The sequence below is a fragment of the Rhipicephalus microplus genome, unplaced genomic scaffold (genome assembly GCF_043290135.1).
Source record: "Rhipicephalus microplus isolate Deutch F79 unplaced genomic scaffold, USDA_Rmic scaffold_23, whole genome shotgun sequence".
Lineage (NCBI taxonomy): Eukaryota > Metazoa > Arthropoda > Arachnida > Ixodida > Ixodidae > Rhipicephalus > Rhipicephalus microplus.
In genome coordinates, this window is record NW_027464596.1 from 3,778,016 (window position 1) to 3,803,160 (window position 25,145).

Below are 25,145 nucleotides of genomic sequence, written 5' to 3' on the forward strand. Positions count from 1 at the left end.
GTCACGCTATTCCGTGTTGTGTGTTGTGGTTTTAGGTACTTGACAAGCTGTTCCGTGGTTTTCGCAGGAACATGTAGAGTGATAAGTGGCTATGTGATGTGACGTGATTAGGACTTCGTGACGAAATGTTCCATCATTTTTATTTGTAGGAAAAGCTAGGTGGTGTAACACGATTTCAGTCACGTGAGTAGCTACGTGATGTAGCTTCATTTTTATTCACTCGAGTGCTTTTAGGTCATATATAGTTATGAGCCTGGATGTTATGTGATGTTACGTTACTTCAGTCAAATAACTAGATGTTGCGTGATTTTTAGTCACGTCGATAGTTACTGAGGACGAAGATGCACTCACTAACCAACTCAAGGTGAAAGAACACAAAAGGGTTCGAAACCCAAATGGTCTCCTTGTTCACACTAAGCAGGCAAAGGTCGTACGTCACTTTTCATGTTGAATGTGACGTAATGAATAAATGTAGCTGGCAGATAGTTTTCCAGTCGTCCTGTTGATAGTGTCCTGAGTAGTCTGGATAAAAACACATTCCAAAATCCGTCTTGTGGTCGAATCCTTTTTCTTGATTATAATAGCTGTGTTGTCTCTATAGATAAAATTATTGTGATTATCGGCGTGCTTGGCGAAGGCGTTTGATGCTTTATTGTTGTAGCCTGCATTCCTTGATTAGTACAGTGAACATTACCGCATAATATAGTGTGATTTCAGTTCCGTGGTAAGTAGTTACGTGATGTTACGTAATTTTTAGTCTCGGAAAGCACTCGCCGATGACTGGTTTTGTGTTCCACGGCGGAAAAAATTGGCACACGTGATGTGGGAGCCCACCATAAGTTCAAGAGGAAGAAGCAAGAGCAATCCAGTTCGTGATAACAGATTTTGTTTGCACAACTCCGGACAACAAAGAGCTTACAGAGCTCTACTCTTGATTGTGTTTTGAGAAAAGACGTTCGAAAGTCCTATATGTTCCTTTCTAGTCTTAATACATTAAAGGGTAGTGCTATTCAATTTTGATGTTATAATAAAGCCATTGTGGGAATTCTCTGCGTGCGAAGACACTCCACACGAGTGTTGCAGACACAGAACGCTTAGGATATATTTAAATTCACTATCGAAGTGTACCTAAATGCTGATTCTCGCGATCAAAAACTAATCGCTAGCGCGTCCAGCAAAGACGTAGCTTTTTAGGAAGGGTACCGAAAGTTGTAGTGACGTCGCGCCAGATCTGTAGTGACATCAGTGAACTACAGACCTCCGCAACATACTTCAGTCGGTACACCACGCATCGGTGCACCGTTCATCGGTTGGTAAGCCCCACCTTGCTATTAACGAGTGGTCTGTACACCACATGTGCACGCGCCTGTCACAGGTAGCCATGGCAAATGCCGGCGCATTTGTTTTGCAAGTCTTTGTGTGGTGTGCGAAATGAGACAGCATGACGAGCATCCCAGCCTTCTGTTGTCAGGTGACCAAGCCACCTACACGGTTACGTCACTGCCCAAGTCGGCGCCCAAAAACCAGAACGGAAAGATTTTCACATATATATTGGGACAATAAATTATTCAGCAATAATACATGGGCTTTGGTACGGGCATTATGCTCCCTGGACATATAAGAAACACTTTCCGCAGAGAACACGCAAGCCACAAATTTGGTGCCACCCCCCCCCTTTAAGGTATAGGTAATGAGGATGAAGCAAAGTATTTCGGAGAGAGATCATTTATACTGTGGTAATGTAATACCAACCTATCGGCAGCCAAGGGAAGCGTGAGGCGGCCCACCAAGTCTGCAATCGAGCTCAACGAGATCATTGTCACGGCCCGCGAAAAGCTGACGCCTTTGTCAATGGCGAAGTCAATCAGGAGTGAAATGTAGCATTCAAAGGCGAAGATGAAGGCGATGTACGAGTAGGCGACCAGGTAGAACATGGGGCAAGAGAAGACCGTCAGGGCATGCCGGAACGATCCGGGGACCGGTGCCTTGCGAGTATTCATCTTTGGTCTGCAAGAGAAGAAAAGCAAAGCCGTTCATAAGCTTCTTTGGGATAAACGATAAAGTATGAACAGGCTTCTGTTTCCAAATCAAATAGCTAATTGTACAACTGAGCTGACTGTCCTTGTGAAGTGAGAAAAGATATTGGTTATGGTACCGGCACACTGTCGTAAACAGCACACCAAAAATCCGATCATTTGCATTTCGAGTATGCGATACAATATCTTCGGTGGTGCACTTTTACAAACCGTGATGTGCACAATCAGCACTACCGTTAGTTTTTCTCTGCTTTCTGATATTGCTTGAAGAAAAAATATAAGAAGCAAGATGCAGTATATGCCGAAGATGATGGAGGAGCATACGCCAGCAAGGTCGTGATAGTGTCTTTTCTACAACGGGAACCTGACAAACAACGAGTATAACTGTACCGCAAAAAAAAGGTATGTTTAGTGCAACCTGTAAATCATATAAACGTGCGTGTCTACGCAATAGATAAACGCTCAGCCATTTTATTTTCTACTTATGCAAGTTAATCCAAGGCGGGCTCCTGCTTACAGTTATACTACTGTCCCTACGCCAGGCCTCAGGCATTTCACAGGTCTCGTCATTCTCATGCCCGTATAAGTTGCACACATGAATGGTGTTTTTCAGTGCAACTGTGCTTTCGACAACGTAAAGCAAGATTATATGTGACGGTTTCAGTAGCATGAGCATCTCTAGCATTTTGTTTGTGGGGGGTGTAAACTCTTGCTGCACAACGGCTGGAGAGGAGGGGGGACGCAGGAATGGCTTTCGGGGTGGGGAAACCTCCGTGCACTTTGAGGGGAGCAAGTGCCCATTTTGCACCCTTTGCTGATGCCCATGTTTATGAGTGTCTCATTTGCAGAGTGTCCTGTTTGTCTTACGTGAAAGCGGTCGCGGATAAAAGGAGCTATTTGTCGGAGGACAGCACGGTACTATGTGTATTTAAAGAAACACATACTAATGCACATTTTGTCTATTATATACTAATGCTTTCTTGGTATACGGAGGCAAGTATCCTACCTTGCCTCTTCACAGCCATACAAAAATCTTAATTTCGTGTGCACGCATACCTTTTTGTTAAGCCTGTGCGAATACAAGTGAGTATAAAAAACACCTTCAACTTCTTTGCAGTTACTGCAGCTTTCTGCAACCACTTGGGACTTGACGAAACAAATGCTCTTAATATATTAGAGACATTGGCTATGGCAATGCACGCACAAAGTGCTTTTAAAGTGGATACTACCTCTAGCATCCACTTCCATTTTAATATATTAGGCCCAGTTGTGTGTATGCACAGACGTACAGCTAGTGAAACATCAATGTTGTGTAATGTGGTTTATAACAAATTCGTGTTTCATGCCTTCAAATTTTTCTTGCAATAGGAGTTGAGAAGAGCAATCAAAAGTGCATCTATTAATTAGGGTATTGCAAAACTGCCACAGCAGTTTGTTTTTGAGCATGAATCATGTGTCACTATAATGCTGACGCATTTTTCTTTTGTTGTTATGATAATATACTCAACACCCTCTAACAATGATATGAATACGAGGGATGCCTTAGCGAAGGAGTTCAGGAAAATTTGTCATTCAGTGCTTTTTAACGTGCACCTAAATCTTCCTACTGGGGAATCTAGCACTTTCCTTTCTACGTAAGGCGCTCGCGGCAGCCGGACCATCAAGTCCGCAGACAACCAATATAGCCGTTCCCCCTAATACCACGGGGGATTAATTTGAGTGTTTAAGATGACAGAGACAAACGAATGCATGGTATACGTACAGGCTTCCATTAGCAGGTTCTAATGAACCATTTTGAGCCTTGCAAGTGGTGTTCGCCTCCGCAGATATCTCGGTGGCTGCGGCGGCTGCTTTCGTTTGTATCTCCTGGCGCCTCTTCAGCCACTCCGGTTGCCTCAGGAAGAGGCTGAATGCGACAGAGTTGAGGCTGATGGCACCGAACAGCAGCATGGCACCTCGGAAGCCGTACGTATCGGTGAGCACCTCCAACGTCTGGGGGAAGACGAACGTGGCCATGGTGGAGCCGGCAAAGTTGATGCCCATGGCGATACCCCTGTAGCGGACGAAGTGCTCGTTGATCACCGTCGGAATCACCACGAACACCAAGCCGCTCCCAATTGCTGGAGTAAGGACAAGCGCACAGAGTGGCAGAGGGAGGGATACAGAGACAACACTAAAGGTGTGGCTGAAGCGTGTCACTAACGCCAAGCAACTGCAGTGCAGTAAACGTAGCAATTTTCACTAACGCCAAGCAACTGCAGTGCAGTAAACGTAGCAATTTTTGCGATATCCACGCAAGAACTTTCCGCAACACCTATCTAAATTCATGACCTAGATGCATAATGTAGGCCGGAATTCACAAACGAAACTTATAACTTACGATTTACGGAACTTAGCTGCGCTTTACGCGTTTCACCGGCCAATCGTGTTCTCTAATTGGCACTTGACTAACGGAAATTTAGTTAAGCTAACTAACGCCCACTTTAACTAACAGTTAACTAACACCCGCTGTTCGTTGTGACCACCCCGCCGCGGTGGTCTAGTGGCTAAGGTACTCGGCTACTGACCCGCAGGTCGCGGGATGAAATCCTGGCTGCGGCGGCTGCATTTTCGATGGAGGCGGAAATGTTGTAGGCCCGTGTGATCAGATTGGTGTGCACGTTAAATAAGCCCAGGTGGTTGAAATTTCTGGAGCACTTCGCTAAGACGTCTCTCATAATCATATAGTGGTTTTGGGACGTTAAAGCCCACATATCAATAAATCAATCCTTGTGACCAGCCGAAGGCGTGGAAACCGGCAAAGGCGAGAAATATTTATCTGGCATTCTGAAATGTACCTTAACAAATATTACAATATTAACTGCCCACGTTGAGCCCAAGTTACCGACATTTATATGCGGTTTATTCAATCATACAAGTATGAAAACTTCTACCATTTTGTTTCGGAAGATTTAGTTACCCGCAAAACTGGTTTCCTATAATAAGTAAGCCTTAAATGTAGCATTCGAAGCTTGCCTTAATCTTATCATAAAATTAAAATTTTTGATGCTTCAATAAGTCATTTTTTGCAATTGTTAATATCTCTTCTTGAATACGGCAACAAGTTTTTGGGGAGCACCCTATACTGACCACCGTTTAAGTTTTCCCTCAATTGAGAAATATACCAAGCAAAACAGGGGAACAAAGAAGGAATTGTTAAGGATCTTACCAGAAAGATTTGACATTTGAGCATAAGTTTTCTATAGATAACCACCAGGATAATTTTAGAATTAATTAGGATATAATTAGTGCGCATAGAAGAGACAGAAACGAGCACATCTTATTAGCCTTAAAGGCAACATAGTAAATCGAGCTTCAGTGGGTGCGTAGTAGTGGGTACAGAGTTGCGTGACGCACTCGAAAACGTTGATTCACATTATTAGGAACTAAGTTCGAACCTATGATGCCAATAGAGCTATAAATATGGTATTTAGAGTGTTGATAAAACTTCCAAAGTTTACTTATCAATAAACTCATTTTCGACTCATTGTAAAAGGCATGCGTTGGCCTTACGTCGCTACTGAACGCGCCTTGTCTCGTCCTCGCTTCGCTGCGCCCAGTTCGCGCGTACTCTGAGTTTGCATTTTACCAAGATACATAACACGGGCAACGTGCGCTTAGCGCCATATTCGCTTGGCGTTGCGTCAGTCTGCTTTGTGAGGCAGCGCTTGCTTCGCACCCTCCCAGCACTCCTATGCGCATCAAACGCTACAGGCGAGTGCCGTTCAAGCATGGGAAAAAATAGAAGGGAGCGTTCGATTCCTACCGACCTCTTCTCAATGGGCACAGGCGGTCGCCGAACACAATTTAGAATATACAGTGTCCTTACAGCATGAAGTCAAGCCGTAAAAATTGAAACAGGGGCATTCTGGGAATTATGAGCAGCGCATGGAGAACGATAAAGGCAGCGGCGTCCGAGGGAGATGGCTTGTGGACTCTAGCTGCACGCGTCCATTCGTATTTTTTTTTTTTGCCATGATCACCACAAAAATATAAAAAAAGAAACAGAAGAACCAGGCGCATGATGCAAAATGCGCTACGAACACGAGAAGCTAGCTGTTTCAGAGCAGGTTGGCTTGCAGAGGCTAGGCGCGCTCCCTCCAATTTTTTTTTTTGCCTGAGTTATCTAGCACGCCTAAAGGGACTTACTTTATGGCCAGTTTTTTTTTTCTTTAGAGTTGTGTTTAGAATAAATTGTTAATGCTTTAGAGCACTAAACCCACACTACTAAAGGAGAGTCATAAACTGTCCCGAACATGAGCAAATGATGACCCGCCAACAGGATCTATATATATATATATATATATATATATATATATATATATATATATATATATATATATATATATATATATATATATATATATATATATATATATATATATATATATATATATCGCATTTTTTACCGCGCTGACGAACGAAGGAACCACCTCCAGTCGTCGAAGCCCTTAGATGTCTACATAAGCCCAAGATCAATGCTATAATAAAGGCTATATTTACTTCGTCCTGGAGGCAGTCCCAGTAGTCAAAAACAAAGAGAAAGCTCATGAAGGTGTGAGTTTCAGGTCAGCTTCTTTGCAGCGTTCGCGGGAGCAAAAAAAAATATAACTCGGAGTGCGCTCAGAACTTTTGAAGAATGTGAAGGCGGAAGCCTTCTTACATAGCCTCTAACGGCTTGGTGACAAACTTTTTGCTGATGTGCTGAACCTTATGAAAAACTGTAACACAGGCACAAATGGCGATTCGGCATTTCACAATTGGATATTTGTAAAAGTGATGCATTATGCTTCATGCTGCTTCACACATTATAAGACCTCTTTTTTGAAAACATCTTGTCTATTTGGTCCAGTGAAACGATTCTTCAGAATACTTTGTTTGCTGCATACCTTTTTAAAATTACTCATTGTAGTATTCAACGTTCTTTAGTTCTCAGGGCAGGGTGCGATGAAGTACACTAGCGTTAGTAATAGAACAAACGTCAGTGAAGCATCGTATGTGAAGTTGCTTTGAAAGAGCGACAACTCACCGTGCAATATTCCCAGGCTCATGATGAGATGCTCAATGCGTGTTGCAAGGAAGCACAGCATGAGGCCCAACGCTGCGATCACGCCTCCTGTGATGGCCACAGGCCGGGCGGTGTACTTGTGCGCGATGGGACCAGATATGAGCCCTGCGTGAATTCGGCAACAAAGGCAAAATTGCGCAAAGGGGAATATTTCTACGATTTTGATGTAGTTTATTCCGCCACTTGATAAGCATATTTTCTTAACAAAAATAGGAAACGAGGCAACACGTGGTCACTAGACGAGCAAACAAAATGGCCAGTGGGATGGGCAACCAGCCAGTTAGCAGAAAATCACTGTTGATGGTGGATCCTTACCGGTTATAACCAATCTCAACTTTCTGAATTCCATATATGGGTACGTTGGTCAGTGTAACGTGGTCAATGAAAAATCTAATCCCTTTGTGAGACTACAGCAGGCTAGGCTAGGCAAAAAGGCAACCTCAAGAACACTACGATGAGTGCTATTAGAAAGGAGCGTGCCCTCTTCTCCTTTTGACACCTCGTTCTTCAGCTTACGCTAGTGCTGACCACGGCTCGAGCGCCGGGGCCATAAACACCGTGTTTTTGCCCTCAGGCCTTTTGAATGCGGAGCATTTCTTTGCATACCGCAAGTACTTCTGGCGTCTACCTGAGTATCTGTCTATTTATCCATCTATCAATATAGCTAGCCTCTTACGTCTTGATGCTCTAGTGATCACCTCCTTAACTTTGCGTGAGCCAAGTTAGTATGGGAAAGTAAGGTTGCTTCATGAACGTGACGCGCTGGTCAAGACATGAATAATGTCACAATCCCAACACGTACGTCATCAAACACGTTCCGCCAGACAATGGCACATAGCAGCGGGTGGCTATGCGCCACTAATATGTGGATATGTGTCATATATAATTAATATTCATATCTACCAAGGAATGACGAGAACAGTATGTGAGCATTGAGAAAAAGCTGACATCGGCAGCATGGCCCTCCCGAATGCGAAGAATAAATGTTAGTGTCCCAGCATGAATCAAGCCCAAACATTCCCCGTGGCAATCAAGCATTCTACCAATAGAGCCGCGCCAGGTCTCGAAACAACTTTTCAAATAGACCCCAATAATCATGAAACGTCAATTGTGGCTGCAGTTCTTGCTATCAAATTTTATAAAGATTACCGATGTACTCATACGACAGAGCCGTTACGTTGGGTTAACGCCAATTATAGTTAGGTGACATCCGCTCAAGTTGGCTTATGTAGCAGTGTCCAGGGCTATCATTCTCTCTAGCACCAGCACTTCATACGACCTTATCGCTTCTAGTTTTCTTATACTCATGTCCATAATGGCGTTTTTGCGCAAATGCAAACAACTGGCTGTATAAACATCTGCGGCTGTTCGACATATATGTGTGTGCGTGCAACACTTGTACATATATTTAGCGCGATTTAATAACGTGTCGCTGAATAAAAAAAATTACAACATGGTCACTTTTCCTCGGCATGCTGCGCATGATGTCGATTCCCAAGATCAGCGGAATTCTTTGGAGTGAGCCGTGCGTCTGTTTTCCCTGCACGGAGACGCGTGTTCGAACTTGCCAGGACAAAGCATCACCATCGCGTCACGCTAGCGCTCGTTACAGTGCTCCGTTGATCCTCATTGGCCGCCCGTGACAGCCCCATTTCTCAGTAGCTTGCGTTCGCCTTGTGCTCGTCCTGTGGCGCAAGCTTCAGACAGGTGTCTTTCCCAACCCCGGGTTTCATAGCAAGGTACACCCACACCTCGTGACACCACGCTGTAAATACTGCTCACAATCGGCCACCCTCATGCGCATGGCATGAACATGCCCACAGTACGCTGACGCTTCTCACACAGAAGATACATGGGAGTCCCTTCTGCATATCACTGATTCGGCACAGCAACGCCGGGTAATTTCACGCGCATTGGAGGCTCCGGTGTTCCATGGGATCCCCACTAACCTCCTCTAAGCAGTCTAACCAAACTCTCGGACTGTCCCCTCTTTTGGGAGTAATAAAGTTTTGATCATCACCGTCGCCCGCCGCTGGCAGATTCACCCATGCTGCACGAGAGGTAGGCCCACTGCTCCTGCAGGCGGCTCCTCATACGCGCACTCGGCTGCTGCCCTTAGCGTGACAGCCGTAGTGCCTGCCGGCACGCGTGCACCAGGTCGGAGTTGCGGAGTTTCCCTGCAGGCACGAAAGCCCGTAGTTGTAGCACTGTGCTGTATATTGGGTAAACAAAGCAGTGTTTGTTCACGACGTGGCTCAAGTGCCATTGTTGAGCTGTGTTGGAGAGTCGACGAACCCAGCCGTAACGTCTTCGAGCACAACGGCATTGTAGAACGTCCACTGTTTGCGTCGATTCTCCTACTTTCATCTTTTTTTCAATGTGCTTAATTGATACTTTTGACAACGTATTGAGTTGAGTCCACACGGCCACATCAGCCTCCGTTTTCGCCTTTTTTGTGTGCGTTTGATGTCCTTGGCCAACACGTACTATTGGATCCTGTTCATTACCATAACTAAATTATTTTTCCAGGATGTGCTTATTTTTGGTGTAATTTTTTTAGTGATTCTCCCTTCTCTAATGATCAAATAGATGCCATGCAATGAAATGAGAATCTTCCACGTCTGTTTTGCTTTTGTAGGTCCATTGCTGATTTAAACCTCTTTAGTACGGCCAGGATACTCATTACAGATAAGTGGGTGTGGTGCAAACCTTAGCGTACGCGCGTATGTTCCAATTTCTAAGCAAATAACACACAATTTGTTGATGTGAGTCACATAATATAGAGCACCACGTACGGTTCCTGCCCCAACCGTTCCACCTTTTAGATTCTGAAACGCGACTACGTGTTCTTCGGCGGTTACATGAAACACAAGTAACCGAAAGGTGCTTTTACAGCACAACAGGAAAGCGCCACTGCGGCTTAGCATAAAGGTCACACGGCCAAAGTTAAATGTTCATATACCGGTCACAGACCATGCGTGGATGATAATTTGGTCGCCATCATCCCAAATGCTCATTGATTCAATTTGTCGGCCACAATGCACTGGAGAGACTGCTCAAAGCTTCGTTACTTGTGACTTGTCTCATGATAAAATGGAACCTTACATGACCGACTTAAATAGCGAAAGAAAGCGTTGAACGAAAGCTGACATAACTAGTTACAAGAACAACTCATAAACTATAGATGCTTGGCGACTTTCGTGGCTGGCGGTTGTCTCGATCGTCCACGATGTCTCGCTTCGACGACCACTCGCCGATCGGGGCCCCGTCCTCAAGCTTCTCTAAGTGGTCCCTCCATCTTTTGCTTTTCTCTCAAACTATACTTCTATCTCTTTTAATTTTTCCTTACCCCTTCCCCTGCGTGCCACCGCTGAGACGTCACACTCTGAAGCAGACGGTTGAGGGGCTTCGCTTTTCTTTTCAGTTTTTCTATTCAAGAATCACTAGCCCACTTTGAGCTACCCGACGTGTCGAATGTACTTCACTGGCAACAGCTACGCGTCATTGGTTCTCAAATGTGACAGCGTATGATACCATTGTCCAAAAATATAGCGTTAATGACACTGTCCACACTTACACACAGTGGACCTCTTCAATGGCAAACACACCCAGTAATTCACATACCGGCGCCAACACAGGGTTCCACTAAACGCTGGTTGCTTACCACCTTATATTGAGAACATATTGTCCTTAATATCTTGTTGTTCGACAAATGATCCCAGCACTGTATGAAATGCGCCATCATGCTTTAGCAGCTCAGCGTCACTGTTCAGGTTGCTATGTTATAAACGTGGCCTCTCACCTGCTAGCGATATGATGCCGGTCATGATGATGACGGCCCACGCGGCCTCGCTTCGTGTGGCGTGAAACGTCTGTAGAATGGCCACATATAGAAAGCCAGCTGACCGACGGGCAGCAACGCCGAAAAAAGTGGACAAACTGCAAGCCGCTGAAAGGTAGATAAAACACCGATTGGATGCATGAAAACAGCCGCAAGTGAAATACAGCGTCATCACGACGTGCTCGCAACGGTTGCGGCACAACGGCATGTATTGCCGCAAACCAATGACAAAGAGCTTGGTCAGCCTGACATAACATATTGTGAAAATATTGATGGGGCTTGTATCCGTGGTTCTGTGAATAGGCTACGCGTGCTGCTGGGCCAAGCGCATATAAATATGTAAGGTTTAAGCCCCAAAACGAGGGATAATGAGACATGGCGTAGCGAAGGGCTAAGGGAATTTAAACAATCTGGTGTTCTTTAAGGTGCACTGTCATCAAACATGTCTTCTAATATTTCGCGTTCATTGAAATACGGCCCAGTTTGAACTCGGCACCTTCAGGTCATCAGCCGAGCACCTTAGCCGCTACAGCTAGCAGTGGCTGGGCCCAGCGAATGTGCCCTCTTTCATTATTTTGTGACGCTTTGCCGCAGCTCTGTACTGCCTCAGACAAAGCTAACCTTACAAAAAGCGCCTGGCCTGCACTGAAGGCGCAGCACAGTCACAGCGAAAGCTAGAAGAGCCACCTCTCAAAGCTTTTTTTCTTAAGACTCTTTGGGTAACTGTTGCTAGCACACTTGCTTCACACCCACTATGACTTTAACAATAAAACATTTGGGGTAGTAGGCCGGCAATCGTTGTGCTATTTTTCGTTGTTCTATTGAGAAGCGTGGTATCCGCTAAACACTTGTAAGGAATTTTGTGCCATTTGTTCACGCATTGGTTGACAACGATAAGGAATTATTGCTGAAGTGGGTATGCGCCACAGTTAATAGGGTAACAAAACAATCTTTTGTAATGAGTTGGTTCATTAGACGACCCACTCGCTACGTCATTCGCAATGTGCGATGACTGGTTGTTCTCCCGCTTTTTTGAAACGCTTCAGAAATCGTAATAATGCGATTGCTTTCCCGACATCAAGCCTGCCTAAGGCAAGTTTGCCAACAAGTTCCACTGGAACTTGTTGGCATACTTGCCTTGCAGGCTTGATGAGCACCAGCATGACTCCGCAGTAGAATACTGGGCTTGCACCCAGCGGACCCGGGCTCGATCCCCACAGTGTCATTGGTACTCGGTATTTTTCTAATTTCAAGTGATGTTCATGGTTACGGACGGTGGCGGCGGACAGCTACGGCGCTGCGCGAGACCCGATTTCTGATCTCATAACAGCTTTCGCTGTAAAAATTATCTGCGTCGAAACATTGTTGCCAAGAGCAGACGCCGACCAACCTAAAAGTATCAGCTTGATAATGATGCATTGCGTGAACGGCATTATTTTTATCGATAACATTGTTCGCAATACAACATAAATCACGACATCCGGAGGCGACGTTCTGAAGTCCAAGGAGACCAGCTGACTGAAGGAACAGTGCGTATAGTTAGTGACGTTACGCTTCCCGACTTCGTGCGAATGACTTTAAGCCTAGGACCGAAATTCGCCTTCAAAAAGAAGCGTGACCTTCGGACCTATTGGCCATTGTTAGAAATGAATCTAGTCGTGTTCCCCAACAAGACTCTGACCAGTGCATCTTGAAAGGGCTTGACATACTTCAACGTGGTAAGTCTGTTTCTACCCACCAGCCTTGAAGGCGGACCGTAAACTTTGTAATCAACAATGATCTATCTGTGGTGTCTTCAGATAAAAAGAGAGCTTTTGCAGTGCTTAGCAAAAGTCAATTTTTTGAAAAGCACAGTCCACCCTTACTTTGTGTTTGGTAAGATCACCGGTATCAATTTGCGAAAAGTAAAAGCAAGAGAAAAGGATATATATGCCGAGAACATAACTTGCTAGGCTAAGTAAAGAAAACAGATAGGTGTGATAGCCAGTCACTGGATTTTTTTTTTCAGCTAAGACACATAAGCCTGAAGTAACGTTTAGAGTTATTGTCCCGACCGTGCTTCTTGGCAAAAGACGGTTCGAGCAAGATACGCTAAAACTTTTCATCATGAACGACCCAATTTTATTCAAGAAGTCAAATGAAGTAAAAGACTTCTTTCCGACAGCAGCGTCAAAGTGATCCAGCGGCTTTTTTTTTTCCTAGATGTAAAAGATATTTACTATTTTTTATCTCATCAAGCATCGCTCACTTGCACTCTTGAAGAATGTCATGACCAGTTCGGTGAACTGTCACTTTAGAACAGCCCGGGAATGAGTGCGCGTGGCTTTGCAGACCTACTGGGCATGTATCTCTCATCCAAATATGTAGAGTGGAATGACAATGTGTATATGCGGAAAAATGGCTTGTCGATTGGGTCTTGTCTGGCCCCTCTTGAGCGACTCGTTTTTGGCGAAGTTGGACAGGGTGGTTGGTTAAGAATTAGTAAGCACGGCCACAAAAAAGTGTTTAGGCTTTTCGATAATTTTTTAGTCATAGTTAAGTGTGATTCGCGAGGTTTTGTGTCTCACGCCACTAAGTGTTGCCACTCTTTATGAAATTCCTTGATCTGCTTATATTGACACGTAAAATGCTGGAAAACGCAGCCACCAGGTTTTTTGACCTTATCCTTACGTTTAGTGCCAAACACACCTGTTGGTTGTATGAGCCACGCGTGGGAAAACCACTGCTGCCGTACATGTCTGCTGATAGCAAACTTGTCAAAAGAGGCATATTGAGTACGTGTTTCCATAATGGAATTGACCATTCTTGTGTGCATTCAATGGAAGCCAGCTTCCACAATCAGGTCGCTGTACTTGAGTCAGCTGAATATCCTGACCCAGTATTGGTTTCCATGGCCAAAAGTATCCGTAGAAAACGGAAGGTTAAAGATAGCCAAAGAAATGGTGCAGCAGAATGAGATAACAGCAACCAAGAAAAAAAGAATAAAAAATAGCTGTGGACCCTTACATGCTTCAGATCGACCACAGCCTGAAAAACGTGCGGCAACGCATGCTAGTGCGTGTAGTTTCCTCTGCACCACAACAACTTTCTCAGTTGGTTAGGCTGACATGTGCCAGTAGACACAAGAAACAGGAGTGCTAAACAAAGCACAGAACCTGTTTTGTCAATTGCATTAGCAACGTTGTCTACGGGATTTCACTTACGTGCAGTGCCTGCGTATAACGGACTAACTGGAAGATGCCTTAAAGACAGTGTAGGTGCGTGCGTGCAATATTCGCCGCGGCAACGATGGTTTTCTGATTAGAGTATTAGGTTGGGCGTGTTGGTAAGACATAATTAATGACATAGCGCGTAAAATATGTGAGACACGGAACAAGGGAAGGGACAAAGGGGAGTGCAGACAAAAGGACAAAGCGGTCCCCTTGTCCCTTCCCCTGTCCTGTGTGTCACACATTTACGTGCTACGTCATTAATTATCATGGTTTTCTGGCCCGAGATGTCACTAGATATGGCTGTGAAGTTCAGTTTGACAACACAGTCGTACCTAAAAAACACAAAGATGAGCGCACATGGATCACGATTGGAGCTGCAAACATAGCGTGTGAACACTTGACTTGCGTCAGCAAACCTTCAATAGCTCTGTCTGACAAGGAGCTAGCGTTTTTGGAGAGTCGCAGATGCCATAGGCATTAAGTAATTGCTCTAAGTCAGAGTAGGAGTTGGTAAGGTGGGGCTGACATACATATATATTTGATCGGTTTTGTTATTTGTGTTTGCGATTTGCTCTTATCGTATGTGGCTACGACATTGTTTTATTTGTCAGTATATACCTCATAGCTTTCAGAATAAACTTTCAGTTGGTACTTAGCGCTTGTTTCTCTCAATCTCTTCCGCGTCTACGTTGTGCTCTCTTATTTCAAAAAAATTATGTATCACCAACTCGCTCAATCAACCATATCCTCAAAAGTAAAATATTTTGAACAGACTGCCATACGCAAGCCGAGACGCGTTTTATATTCTCTTGATGTTACTAAGACTCTTTTAATTGCGTTTTTAATAAGATTGGCGTCTTCTTTTGTTATGTGTTTTTCATATTACCCTGATGATGTTCCGTTGTCCTCTTGCAACACGTGAGTGAGCTTCCATTTTACCTTTCTTTGCTTCGCCATCGTACATTTGTATCCTTAGCCGCAGAAATTTACTCCATTGCAGCAAAGACAACAGCAAAGAACTAGCACATGTGCAACGCACAATAAACCCTTGCAAATCTAGCATTTGAAAGCGCCACTTTCCAAAGCGTATTTTTCATTGCTCAATTTTCTTACGACGAGTTCTTAGAAGTTGCGAAGCGACGTTGTTTGGACTGGAAATAAACACTGTTGCAGAGGCTAAAAAATCAATCATTTATTCATAAATTCATTTTTCGTACCATCGAAACCCCACTGCATTGCGTGTAGAGAGCTCAAAGGAAAGTCAAAGGTGTAGAGAGTCAGAGGTTTGATACCAGTACATCATTGCGAGAGAATATTAGTGTATTGGAACATATTATACTAATACTCAGACATAAGTCCGCGTCGGTAGAACAGTGATTACAATGCTTGGCTGCTGCCCCGAAGGTTGCGGGTTCGATCCTGGCTGCGGCTATCGCATTTCTATGGCAGAGAATAGGTAGCTGCTCGTGTACTGGGTGATGTTAGTGAACGTTTGCTCTCTCTCTCTCTCTCTCTCTCTCTCTCTCTCTCTCTCTCTATATATATATATATATATATATATATATATATATATATATATATATATATATATATATATATATATATATATATATATACCTTTCACACGACGACAGGAATGACGCTGTTTGGAGCTTTACTCCGCTAGTTCAGCATGCCAACAAATACCAATCCTTCGTAAATTGCACATTACGCCGACTTAAGCAAGGAGCGTTGGAGGAAACGGAGGCCAACGGAATGCACGCTTGCTTGTATCGTTCGCGTGACACGCGGAAAACACCACGCACCCTTTAGATAACAAGTTCATGTGAATGCATTCCCACCAACTCTGCTAGAGTCCACCAAATGCGCCTGAAGGAAATTACGACAGCATACGCTACATCTAGCCGCAAGGCCTTCAGCAATAACATTCCCACAGTCACAAGTAAGCAATTCTGGCGCCATTCTTTCCCGATCATTATAATAGCCGGATACCACCGTATACGCTTACGCTACTTCTAAAAGTTATGCAAATTCGTTTGTATCGTTAATCACAGTGCAACTTGTGTACTTCCTCGTTTATCGCGTGACTTGAGGGGTGAGAAAAATAGGATGCTAACGTTGGGCAGGGGTTCTGCCTTACTACTGGGATTCACGTCCATAATGAATTATAAAGGTCTCGTCCTAATATATCGCAGATTATTGGCCAAGCGGGACTGTCTAAAGGCTGTAGAAGCACTCATTATTTGTGTAAAAAACAAAAAACAACGAACTGTGGCTGTAATATGCGCAAAGCAGTCGACGTCTCCACGATTTTGCACTTCGTGGTTTCGCATCACACTTATCACTGCCTGCGTCATTCTTAAAAAGGTCCTACAACACTTTTTTTTTGCGTGGTCATTAAAATGCTGCCGGTCGGTAGTTAAGGCTCTTGACTCCTGAGAACACGCTAGTCAAACACTATATCACAGCACGTAGCCTCAAATTCACTATATATTCTCTCATTCGGCGAGGCATTAGCTCAGCCGTAGAAAAAATAGCGCTATCCTATTCTTGTCAAACAGAAGCAATTTGTGCACGAACATGCAAAACAGCAGTCTTCTGCAGTTTAGCCGGAAAAGCATCGCTGCATAACACTATTACGCTGCAGAAGCCATAGGAACAAACCACAGCATGAAAATGCTGCGCATGCGTTACTTTTCACAGCGAAAGCTGGTATGAGAACCCAATCGGGTCACGCGCAGTTGTCCGCCGCCGCCGCCGCCGCCGGTTTCCGTAACCACATCGCGCGAAATTAGAAAAAAAAACCTAGAATCAAAGACACAGTGGGGATCAAATCCGGGTCCGCTGGATGCCAGCCCAGTATTCTACCACTGAGCTACGCAGGTGCTAGAGACTTGTTGGTAAACTTGCCTTAGGCAGGATTGATGTCGGGAAAGCAATCGCAATATTACGAATGATGAAGTGTTTTAAAACAGCGAAAGAAACACCCAGTCGTCGCACAATGCGAATAACGTAACGAGTTGGCCGTCCAATGCTTCAACACATTACAGAGGCTTGTTATTGTTCCCCTATAAACTGTGGCGCATACCCACTTCAGCAATAATTCCTTATTGTCGTCAGCCACTCTATGAACAATTGGCACGAAATTTTTTGCAAGTGTTTAGCGGATACTACGCTACTCAGAAGAATGACGAAATATAGCATAGCGAATGCCAGCCCACCACTTAAAAGTTTATTAATAATGCCCTAATGGGTACAAAGCAAGTGTGCTTGCAGTAGTTACCCAGTAAGTGTTTTGAAACGGCTCTGAAAGGCCGCTCTTCTAGCTTTCGCTGTGACATGTGCTGCGTCTTTTGCTCAGGCCTGGCGTTTTTTTTGTTAATTTGTCGGGCCACTTTGCGTCATGACCAGTAATCTTTAGTGCGTTATGGGGCGAACCGAAGCTTGACTTTATGTCATTCAGTGTCAACAGGGAACAATATTCACCATAAAATGGCACGCGCTCTCTTCGTCTGCTGCGCCAATTGCCCAGCTTTGGATGCAGTTAAAGGAGAAGTCCGGTGCATTTTCCACCGCACTGAGATAATGCTGATTTCAAAGGGTATAGAGAGTCTTGCAAAAGCTAGGGTGGTTCATGTCGTACACGCACTCGTCAATCATTTTAATTCAGTAATAAACGACGTATCAAAACAGAAACCAAAACCGGGAGCTGCTCCATCGTCTATTGTGGGTATCGGATGACGTCACGAGAATCCGTCGCCAATGACGTCACGAGATCCGCTACCACCCGCCATGGCTGGCTTGGGGGTAAACATAGCTCACGTGTCTCTTCTGAAACGCGAAAATCTAGTTGGCGATGTCATCCGACGTGGAATAAAGCTGTGTCAGCTCGTCTGAACTTACCATGTGCACTGACAAGTTCAGCGATAACCAAAGGCACCATCAGAAACATCGCTGTTTGATGCCCACCAACCAGGCGTGAAGCATCTTCCAAACCGATTTCCTCATTGCTGAATAATGTAAGACCAGGCTAACCACCGCTATCACGCTGTGCACGTTCAGCTGACAAAACTCAACTGTGCTCACGTTGTCGTCGCCTTGTAGAAGAAAGCGCGCGCTGCATCCGTCTGCTCGAAAAAACGGGGTTTTGAAAAAGAGTATGCGATTACGTCACATACACAGGGCCACCCGCGTTTACAAGTGTGATTCCAGACAGATTGATTGATATCTGGGGTTTAACGTCCCAAAACCACTATATGATTATGAGAGACGCCGTAGTGGAGGGCTCCGGAAATTTAGACCACCTGGGGTTCTTTAACGTGCACCCAAATCTGAGCACACGGGCCTACAACAGTGATTCTAGACTCTGCTACCATATTTTAAAATCGGTTTTCTAAATAACTAAATAACTTACGCTTGTATATTTGGCACATGTCCCCACGGGAACGACGAGAAGACATGTTCAAAGTGTTATTGAAATATGTTAATATCTATAAAATGTCAAACTTTCTCTTTAAAGCCATTCTAGTTAAGACCAAGTTAACTAAGACCATCGCTTCCAACCAAACACTGTTTTATAGGCCAAACACCATTAGACAATGCGCAACCTCTCGTGTACCCTCATCATATACTGATCACCTTCATCATCAGCCTGACTCACCCACTGCAGGGCAAAGGCCTCTGCCGTGTTCCGCCAGTCCACTCGGCCCTGTGCTTGCTGCTGTGACTTTACACCCGCGAACTTCCTAATCTCATCGGCTCCTCTTCTTTGGAATCCAGTCTGCGATGGCTAATGACCGGCGGTTATCTTGCTTTACGCTACATGCCCTGCCCATGACCATTGCTTCTTCTCACAACTCGGGTCACGCGCAACTCGGGTCACGAGCAGTGCCGTAGTTGTCCGCCGCCGCCACCGCCGGTGTCCGTAACCACATCGTGCGAAATTAGAAAAAAAACAACTTATCACCAATAACACAGTGAGGCTCGAACCCAGGTCCACTGGAGCGAGCCCAGTGCTCTACTACTGCGCCACGCTGGTGCTTTTTTTTTTCATCGTGTTTAATAAAGTATTTACACAATAAAGACAAATCAAGCGAACAAAAGTACAATCAAATCGCGAAAATAAGCGCTCAAGCGTTACTCATAAACACTCAATGGCTAACATGGCGCGAATTCCTCACATGGAGAGTTCTTCACATCCTGTTATGCAAACAAAAAAGGGGTGAGGTCAAACAGTTTTCTAAGATGGGGTACCAGTCCGGTCTAAAGTCTAGCTCGTCGTAAATGTTTTTGAGGTGGATAGTCATTTGAATGCAGTGTGTGCTTGATGAGGTGGTGGGCTCTGCATTGCGGTCTTGCATTCGTGTCTTCTACAAGCTGTGCATACTCAAGAGGAAAAACATGTCATATGGTACATCATCAAGCGCTGCTGGTAGAAGATAACGTATCGTGTGAGAATTAATGACGAAACGTTTTTTTTAGTGCTCGCTGAAGCACATCCCAAAACAGTATGGCATCTTTGCAGCTAACAAAGCAATGTTCAATCGCTTCCGGCACATTACATAGACGGCAGTTAACAGACGGAATGAAAATACCCTTTCTTTTAGGGGCGAAGCTCTTTATGACGTTCCTTGTGCGTCCCTCGTAGTAAGTAACCACCAGTGGCACATACCCGAAATAGCGGTCCTTACGATTTTGACCCCCAAGGTGGTTCCGGTGAGAGATTTCTTCTGTGCGTTGTTGAACAATAAAAAAGAAAGTGCTCAATGCACATGTTAATGGCTGCTAAGGGGGAATGAGAGACAGGAGCATTCGGCCTTTAGGTAACGCGCACGCTGCGATCCCCATTAGCAGCTATTGGCATGTACATTGAGCACGATCTGACAAGAAAGGGTTGCTACGTTATACTCGCTGGGTGTAACCTCCTTGGTTTTAGAAAGGTTTAGCGAGCGCTGGGCCGCATAGCCATGAATACAGTGAACTAGTATATACCATGAACTCGAGGTGGTTAAAGGTGGGAAGTAATCACGAAGCGCAAGCCGTAAGAAAGTGTGCATGTGCCACCTCCCGTTTAGTCCTTGAAATGTCCGCTGGATGGCGGTGCTTTTATATGGAGAATATATGATGAAAAGATGCGAGATGGTGGTACTTGGAGTGCTGAATAGATGTACGAACGGACACACAGACAGATGCATGGATGGACGCATGAACGGACGCAGGCGCGGATGCATGGACGAACGCAGGGACGGACGCACGAACAGACGCACGCACGGACGGGTGGATGGACGCATGGACGGTTACACAGACGTACGCAGGAACGGACGGAAGCAAGAACGAATGCAAGAACCCGGAAGCAAGAACCCCACTCCCCATCATTCACTCCGTGGATATGCTGCCATTTTTAGCCATGTGTTTACCGCTAATGTTTCCGAGTGGAGTTTATAGAAGAATGTTTTTGAATTCGGTGGAATGTACATTTTGCGCACTCGCTTCAACACATCGTGGCCTGGAAGATTGGAGTACAGTGAGCGGTACAACGGAGGTGGGAAGACTGTACTCAGTAGATCCTTATACAGCACCTTGCGCGATACTGTGTACAGTTATTCTACAGAAAAGCGAGCTTTAAGGAACTAAACTGCGAGGCAAACTTCCTACATGAATCCCCACAAGCATGGGCGTTCGGAGAAATTTGATGAAACAATTAAATCTGGTAAGTAATCAACAAGTGTAACCTGCAAGAAGGAACGTATTACAGGATGAGAATTGTCTCGAAAAAAAGCAGAATCTTGACACTGTTTGCCATAAATAAACTTGTTTTAATCCTAATCCACCCTCACTAACTGGCTTGAATATATTATCACGACGCATGGGCTCAAAAGTCGAAGACCATATGAAAGTAGCAAAAATCCGATGAAAGCGTTGTATATAGAGTCTTGCGCAATGAATAAAGTTGCAATACATAGTAAAGCTTTGTTGCTAAAAAAGTAGTGCAAGCTTCAGCTCTCCCAAAGATTGAAAGTCGATAGGGAACAAATACCTGGGCCTGTCGTTCAAGCTTAGGAACGCGTTCCTTCCAGTAATGTGCACTGAATCTATATGCATGCAATGGTACACCGAGGTATGTTGGAGGAGTTCTTCTCCAATTAATCCCTGCAAAGCGGTTCGGTGTGCTACCCCACAAGGCAAACCACAGCCCTAAACTTTTAGAGGCATTTAAACGAGCTCCTGATACTATGCCAAACTTTTCAATAGTATATACCACATTTTTGACACTTGGTTTATCTGCGCAAAAAAATGCGACATCATCTGCATAAGCTAATACTTTAACCTCACTGCCTAATATACTGAAGCCTTGAATGCAACTCGACTGTATTATGCTTAAGCACAGTGGTTCTAGATAAAGTGCAAATAGGAGAGGTGACATCGGGCATCCCTGTTTTACAGAAGAGCGAATATAAACAGGCTTGGAGAGTTGACCATTAAATACCAGACGAGTTGAGCATTCATTATAGCATAGTTTAACGCCTTTAAGAACAACCTGGCCAACGTTGGCTTGTTCGAGGTGCTATGGACCTGTTGGCAAACTTGCCTAAGGCAGGTTTGATGTCGGAAAAGTAATCGCGTTAATACGACTTATAAAGCGTTTTAAAACAGCGAAAGAACAACCAATCATGTCAGAATGCGAATAACGTAACGGGTGGGTCGTTCAATGCTTCTACCCATTGCAAAAGCTTGTTTTTGTTTAGTTAGTAACTGTGGCGCACACCCACTCCAGGCATTGTTCCTCATCGTCATCAGCCACTGCATGGACGATTGACACAAAATTCCTTCCGAGTGTTTAGCGGATACCACGCTTGTCAGAAGAATGACGAAGGATAGCATGGCAGATGCCAGCCTACTATTCTAAAATTTTTATTTACGCCATAGCAAGCATCAAGCAAGTGTGCTTGCAGCAGCTACCCAAAGAGTGATTATAAAGTGCTCTGAAAGGGCGCTATATTCTAGCCTTCGCTGTGACATATGCCGCGCCTTCCGCGCAGGCCAGGCGTATTTTTTTTAAGAAATAAAAATCTCTTGCACAGAAAACTGTTCTACGTTTGCGTCATGGGGGCACTTACAAGTACTTTCTAAAGGCCCTTTGTGCCAATAGCGTAATGTGGTGAAGGGTGCAGAAAAGAGTATTACTAGGTAGAACCCATATATGGACATTTTAGTTATTGTCTTTGACCTAATGGTGAATGCGACGTCTGAGCATGAAAACGTCCCTTCCCTAGTTTGTTTTTAATCACAGGAGTCCCTATTGATTTATTATTATGTAAATCCTAAAAGGTGCAGTACTAGAATTGTGGCTAGTGACTTCTTTTCAACCACTTCTATTTTTAGGTTCTATTCAGATGTTCCCCAATACTACACTCGGTTTGAATGCCCGCGGGTATTAAAAAATACTAACAATTGAATAATCTTCACTGTAATTTAGTATCACTAGGATAAAGACGCAGAAAGCAAACCGCAAAAGTAACACAATTAAGAGCACATTCGTAGGTAGCAGACCGGTGAGGTGGCAATGCGAGGTAGAGCCACAGCAACTCAATCGCTAGTATATAATATAATTCCTTGCAGTTAAAAATATAATTCCTTGCAGTTAAGTTGAATAAAAGTCGCAAGAGTTGGACGCTTATTCTTCCCCTTTCATATGACGTGTAAGATTATAGACTGCCGAAAGGTTCAAAATACGCCACTTCCGTGTTTGCAAAACTTTCAGGCGTGCATGGATACAATGTGTTGAAACATGGAGTAGCATACCAGGTAATTTTTTTTCTTTTTAAAGCCATGGCTTACTGAAGGCACTAAAGGACAGTGTACCCTGATCCCCGCTTCTTCTTTGATACTGTTTATGTAATTCCGTCGATGCAATTTTTTTGCATTTTTCTGACCTGTATTTTTTTTTATACCGCATGTTTTCGGTTTTTGTTATTCCTTTCCCTGTGCCCGCTCCTGTGATAGCCCTGTAGACAGCCTGAAATATGTGAAATTGAATAATAAATGTATAAATAAACTCACCGGCCATAATCCAGCTGTGTCGGCTGTCCGGCCCATACCGTGGCATAGTGGAGCGCTCATTTCGCGAAGTTCTCCCGAACTCCGCCTTCGTTGTCCCAGAGGTCTCTGAAGGTGCGCAACCATTGCTCTTGGATCTGACCGACATGGCTGCAAAGTAAGGTCTTGTTAGCGACTGTCCCGAACACAGTGCATTCCTTGCCCAACAGAACAGCACTTCACATTGTTAAGAAAATTTCGTTGTTCGACACGTTTCCCAAAAATGCGACCTGAAAATAGCAGCTGTCGTGTTTAGGTCACACGTAAAAACAGAAAAGTGGGGTCGCTTGTTTTATGGCAGAACACATGCCTTAAAATTACCTTTCCCTTTTCTACGTCCGTGCCCTCACTTTGCTGCACCTGTACTGAATGTTTCATGTCATGGCAGAAGTGGCCGCGCAAGTTTTCTGTTAGGGTCCTGTGAGTTCAAATGAAAACGGAGACGAGTTCTTTTTAATAGACGCAAAAACTTGTCATGTTCACGTTTTCTAGAAACAAAGGTTAAAACAAAGTAGTCGTCTGCATTATTTATTCAGCGCCCATTGGCGTATGCGTTTTTATAAGTAATATCTATCTTCAAATACAATAAAGGCTCGTTCAATTGGTCCTCGGTATTTCATCAAATGGTAGAATAATTCGGACTATAGTTCACTGGTCCTGGCCACCGGTATCAAGCTCTCGTGAATTCCTTCGTTACTACAGAGAGAGAAAGGTTGAGGAAAGGAAACACAACTTCTGCAGCCCTAATTAGGAGCTAGGCTAATTGCCTGTAGGGGTGGTTTCAGGGTATTAAAGATGTGGAGAAGAGAGCAGATGCCTGGCGCGTGGTCAAGTAACCCGGTTCAGCACCTTCAGCGGACAGGCAACCAATGCCGCGTACGGTGAATGCCTGCAACATGGACCACGTGATGCTGCCTCCGAGATTTCCATAACACTTGTTACTGTTTCGGAAGTGCTAGGCGTAGCCAAAGAATTGTCGCGAAGCAGACGACATTGGCGGCTACGGTAAACGCGCGCGGTGCAGCCGCCCACGTGAGGGGTTCTGTGACACGTTTTCTGATAAATGCGAAGCATTTCTTAGTGAACTTTGGCGCGTATCTATTTGCGCGTATCTATCTATCTATCTATCTATCTATCTATCTATCTATCTATCTATCTATCTATCTATCTATCTATCTATCTATCTATCTATCTATCTCTAGCCGCCTACGACTTTTCGCTCTCCTGGCCGTTTCGATAATGGTATCGATACCAATCTTGGTATGGCATAACATGACTGTATGAAGAACATATTTGACTTGTCCTAACATGAAAATCACGACATGGGTGTCATGAATGTCATGATTTACATTTCATGGTCCTGCAGCTCTTGCGGTGGTTTTGTTCGCATGGCATGTTGCAGAACTGGTATGGTATGACATGATTGCATGGCGTGCACAAGCGACAGACCCTAACATGAAACTTATGACATCTATGTCATGTAGCAACATTACTTCATGTCAGGCTCTTGATGCACTCGCTGGTGTTTTGCTAGCGTCACATATACCAAATTTGGTATTACGATACTTGAATGGATGACGAAGGCATGTGACTGGTGCAAACATGATAATTATAAGATGCGCGTAATGTAACAACATGGCTACACACCACGCTTATGATGCGCTGGCGGCCGCTTCGATAGCTTCACATGCACCAAACTCGGTATTACGCGACGCAAACGGACGTAATAGGTAAATGACACATACAAACGTGATAATCACGACATATGCTTGTCGTGTAACAACATGACTACATGCCACACTCTTGATGCAGTCACGGCCGATTCGCTTGCTTTACATATGCCAAATTTGTTA

At 44.4% G+C, this 25,145-nt stretch overlaps 2 protein-coding genes across 7 annotated transcripts in view; one reads left to right on the forward strand and one right to left on the reverse strand.

The window, feature by feature from the left end:
- The window catches only part of LOC142786393 (neprilysin-1-like), a 557,390-nt gene that overhangs the window by 213,037 nt on the left and 319,208 nt on the right, over positions 1-25,145 (forward strand). The window lies entirely within an intron of this gene.
- The window catches only part of LOC119169406 (monocarboxylate transporter 13), a 32,343-nt gene that overhangs the window by 4,626 nt on the left and 2,572 nt on the right, over positions 1-25,145 (reverse strand). For 3 of the 4 annotated variants that reach the window (XM_075884073.1, XM_037420493.2, XM_075884074.1), the window contains 5 exons: positions 23,257-23,403; positions 10,946-11,092; positions 7,105-7,248; positions 3,799-4,156; positions 1,753-2,007 (listed from right to left, as the gene is read on the reverse strand). In XM_075884073.1, the coding sequence (XP_075740188.1) occupies positions 1,753-2,007; positions 3,799-4,156; positions 7,105-7,248; positions 10,946-11,092; positions 23,257-23,403 (1,051 nt within the window). Of the gene's footprint in view, positions 1-1,752; positions 2,008-3,798; positions 4,157-7,104; positions 7,249-10,945; positions 11,093-18,856; positions 19,133-23,256; positions 23,404-25,145 lie in introns of those variants that run through there. The other variant, XM_075884075.1, reaches the window with a different exon arrangement.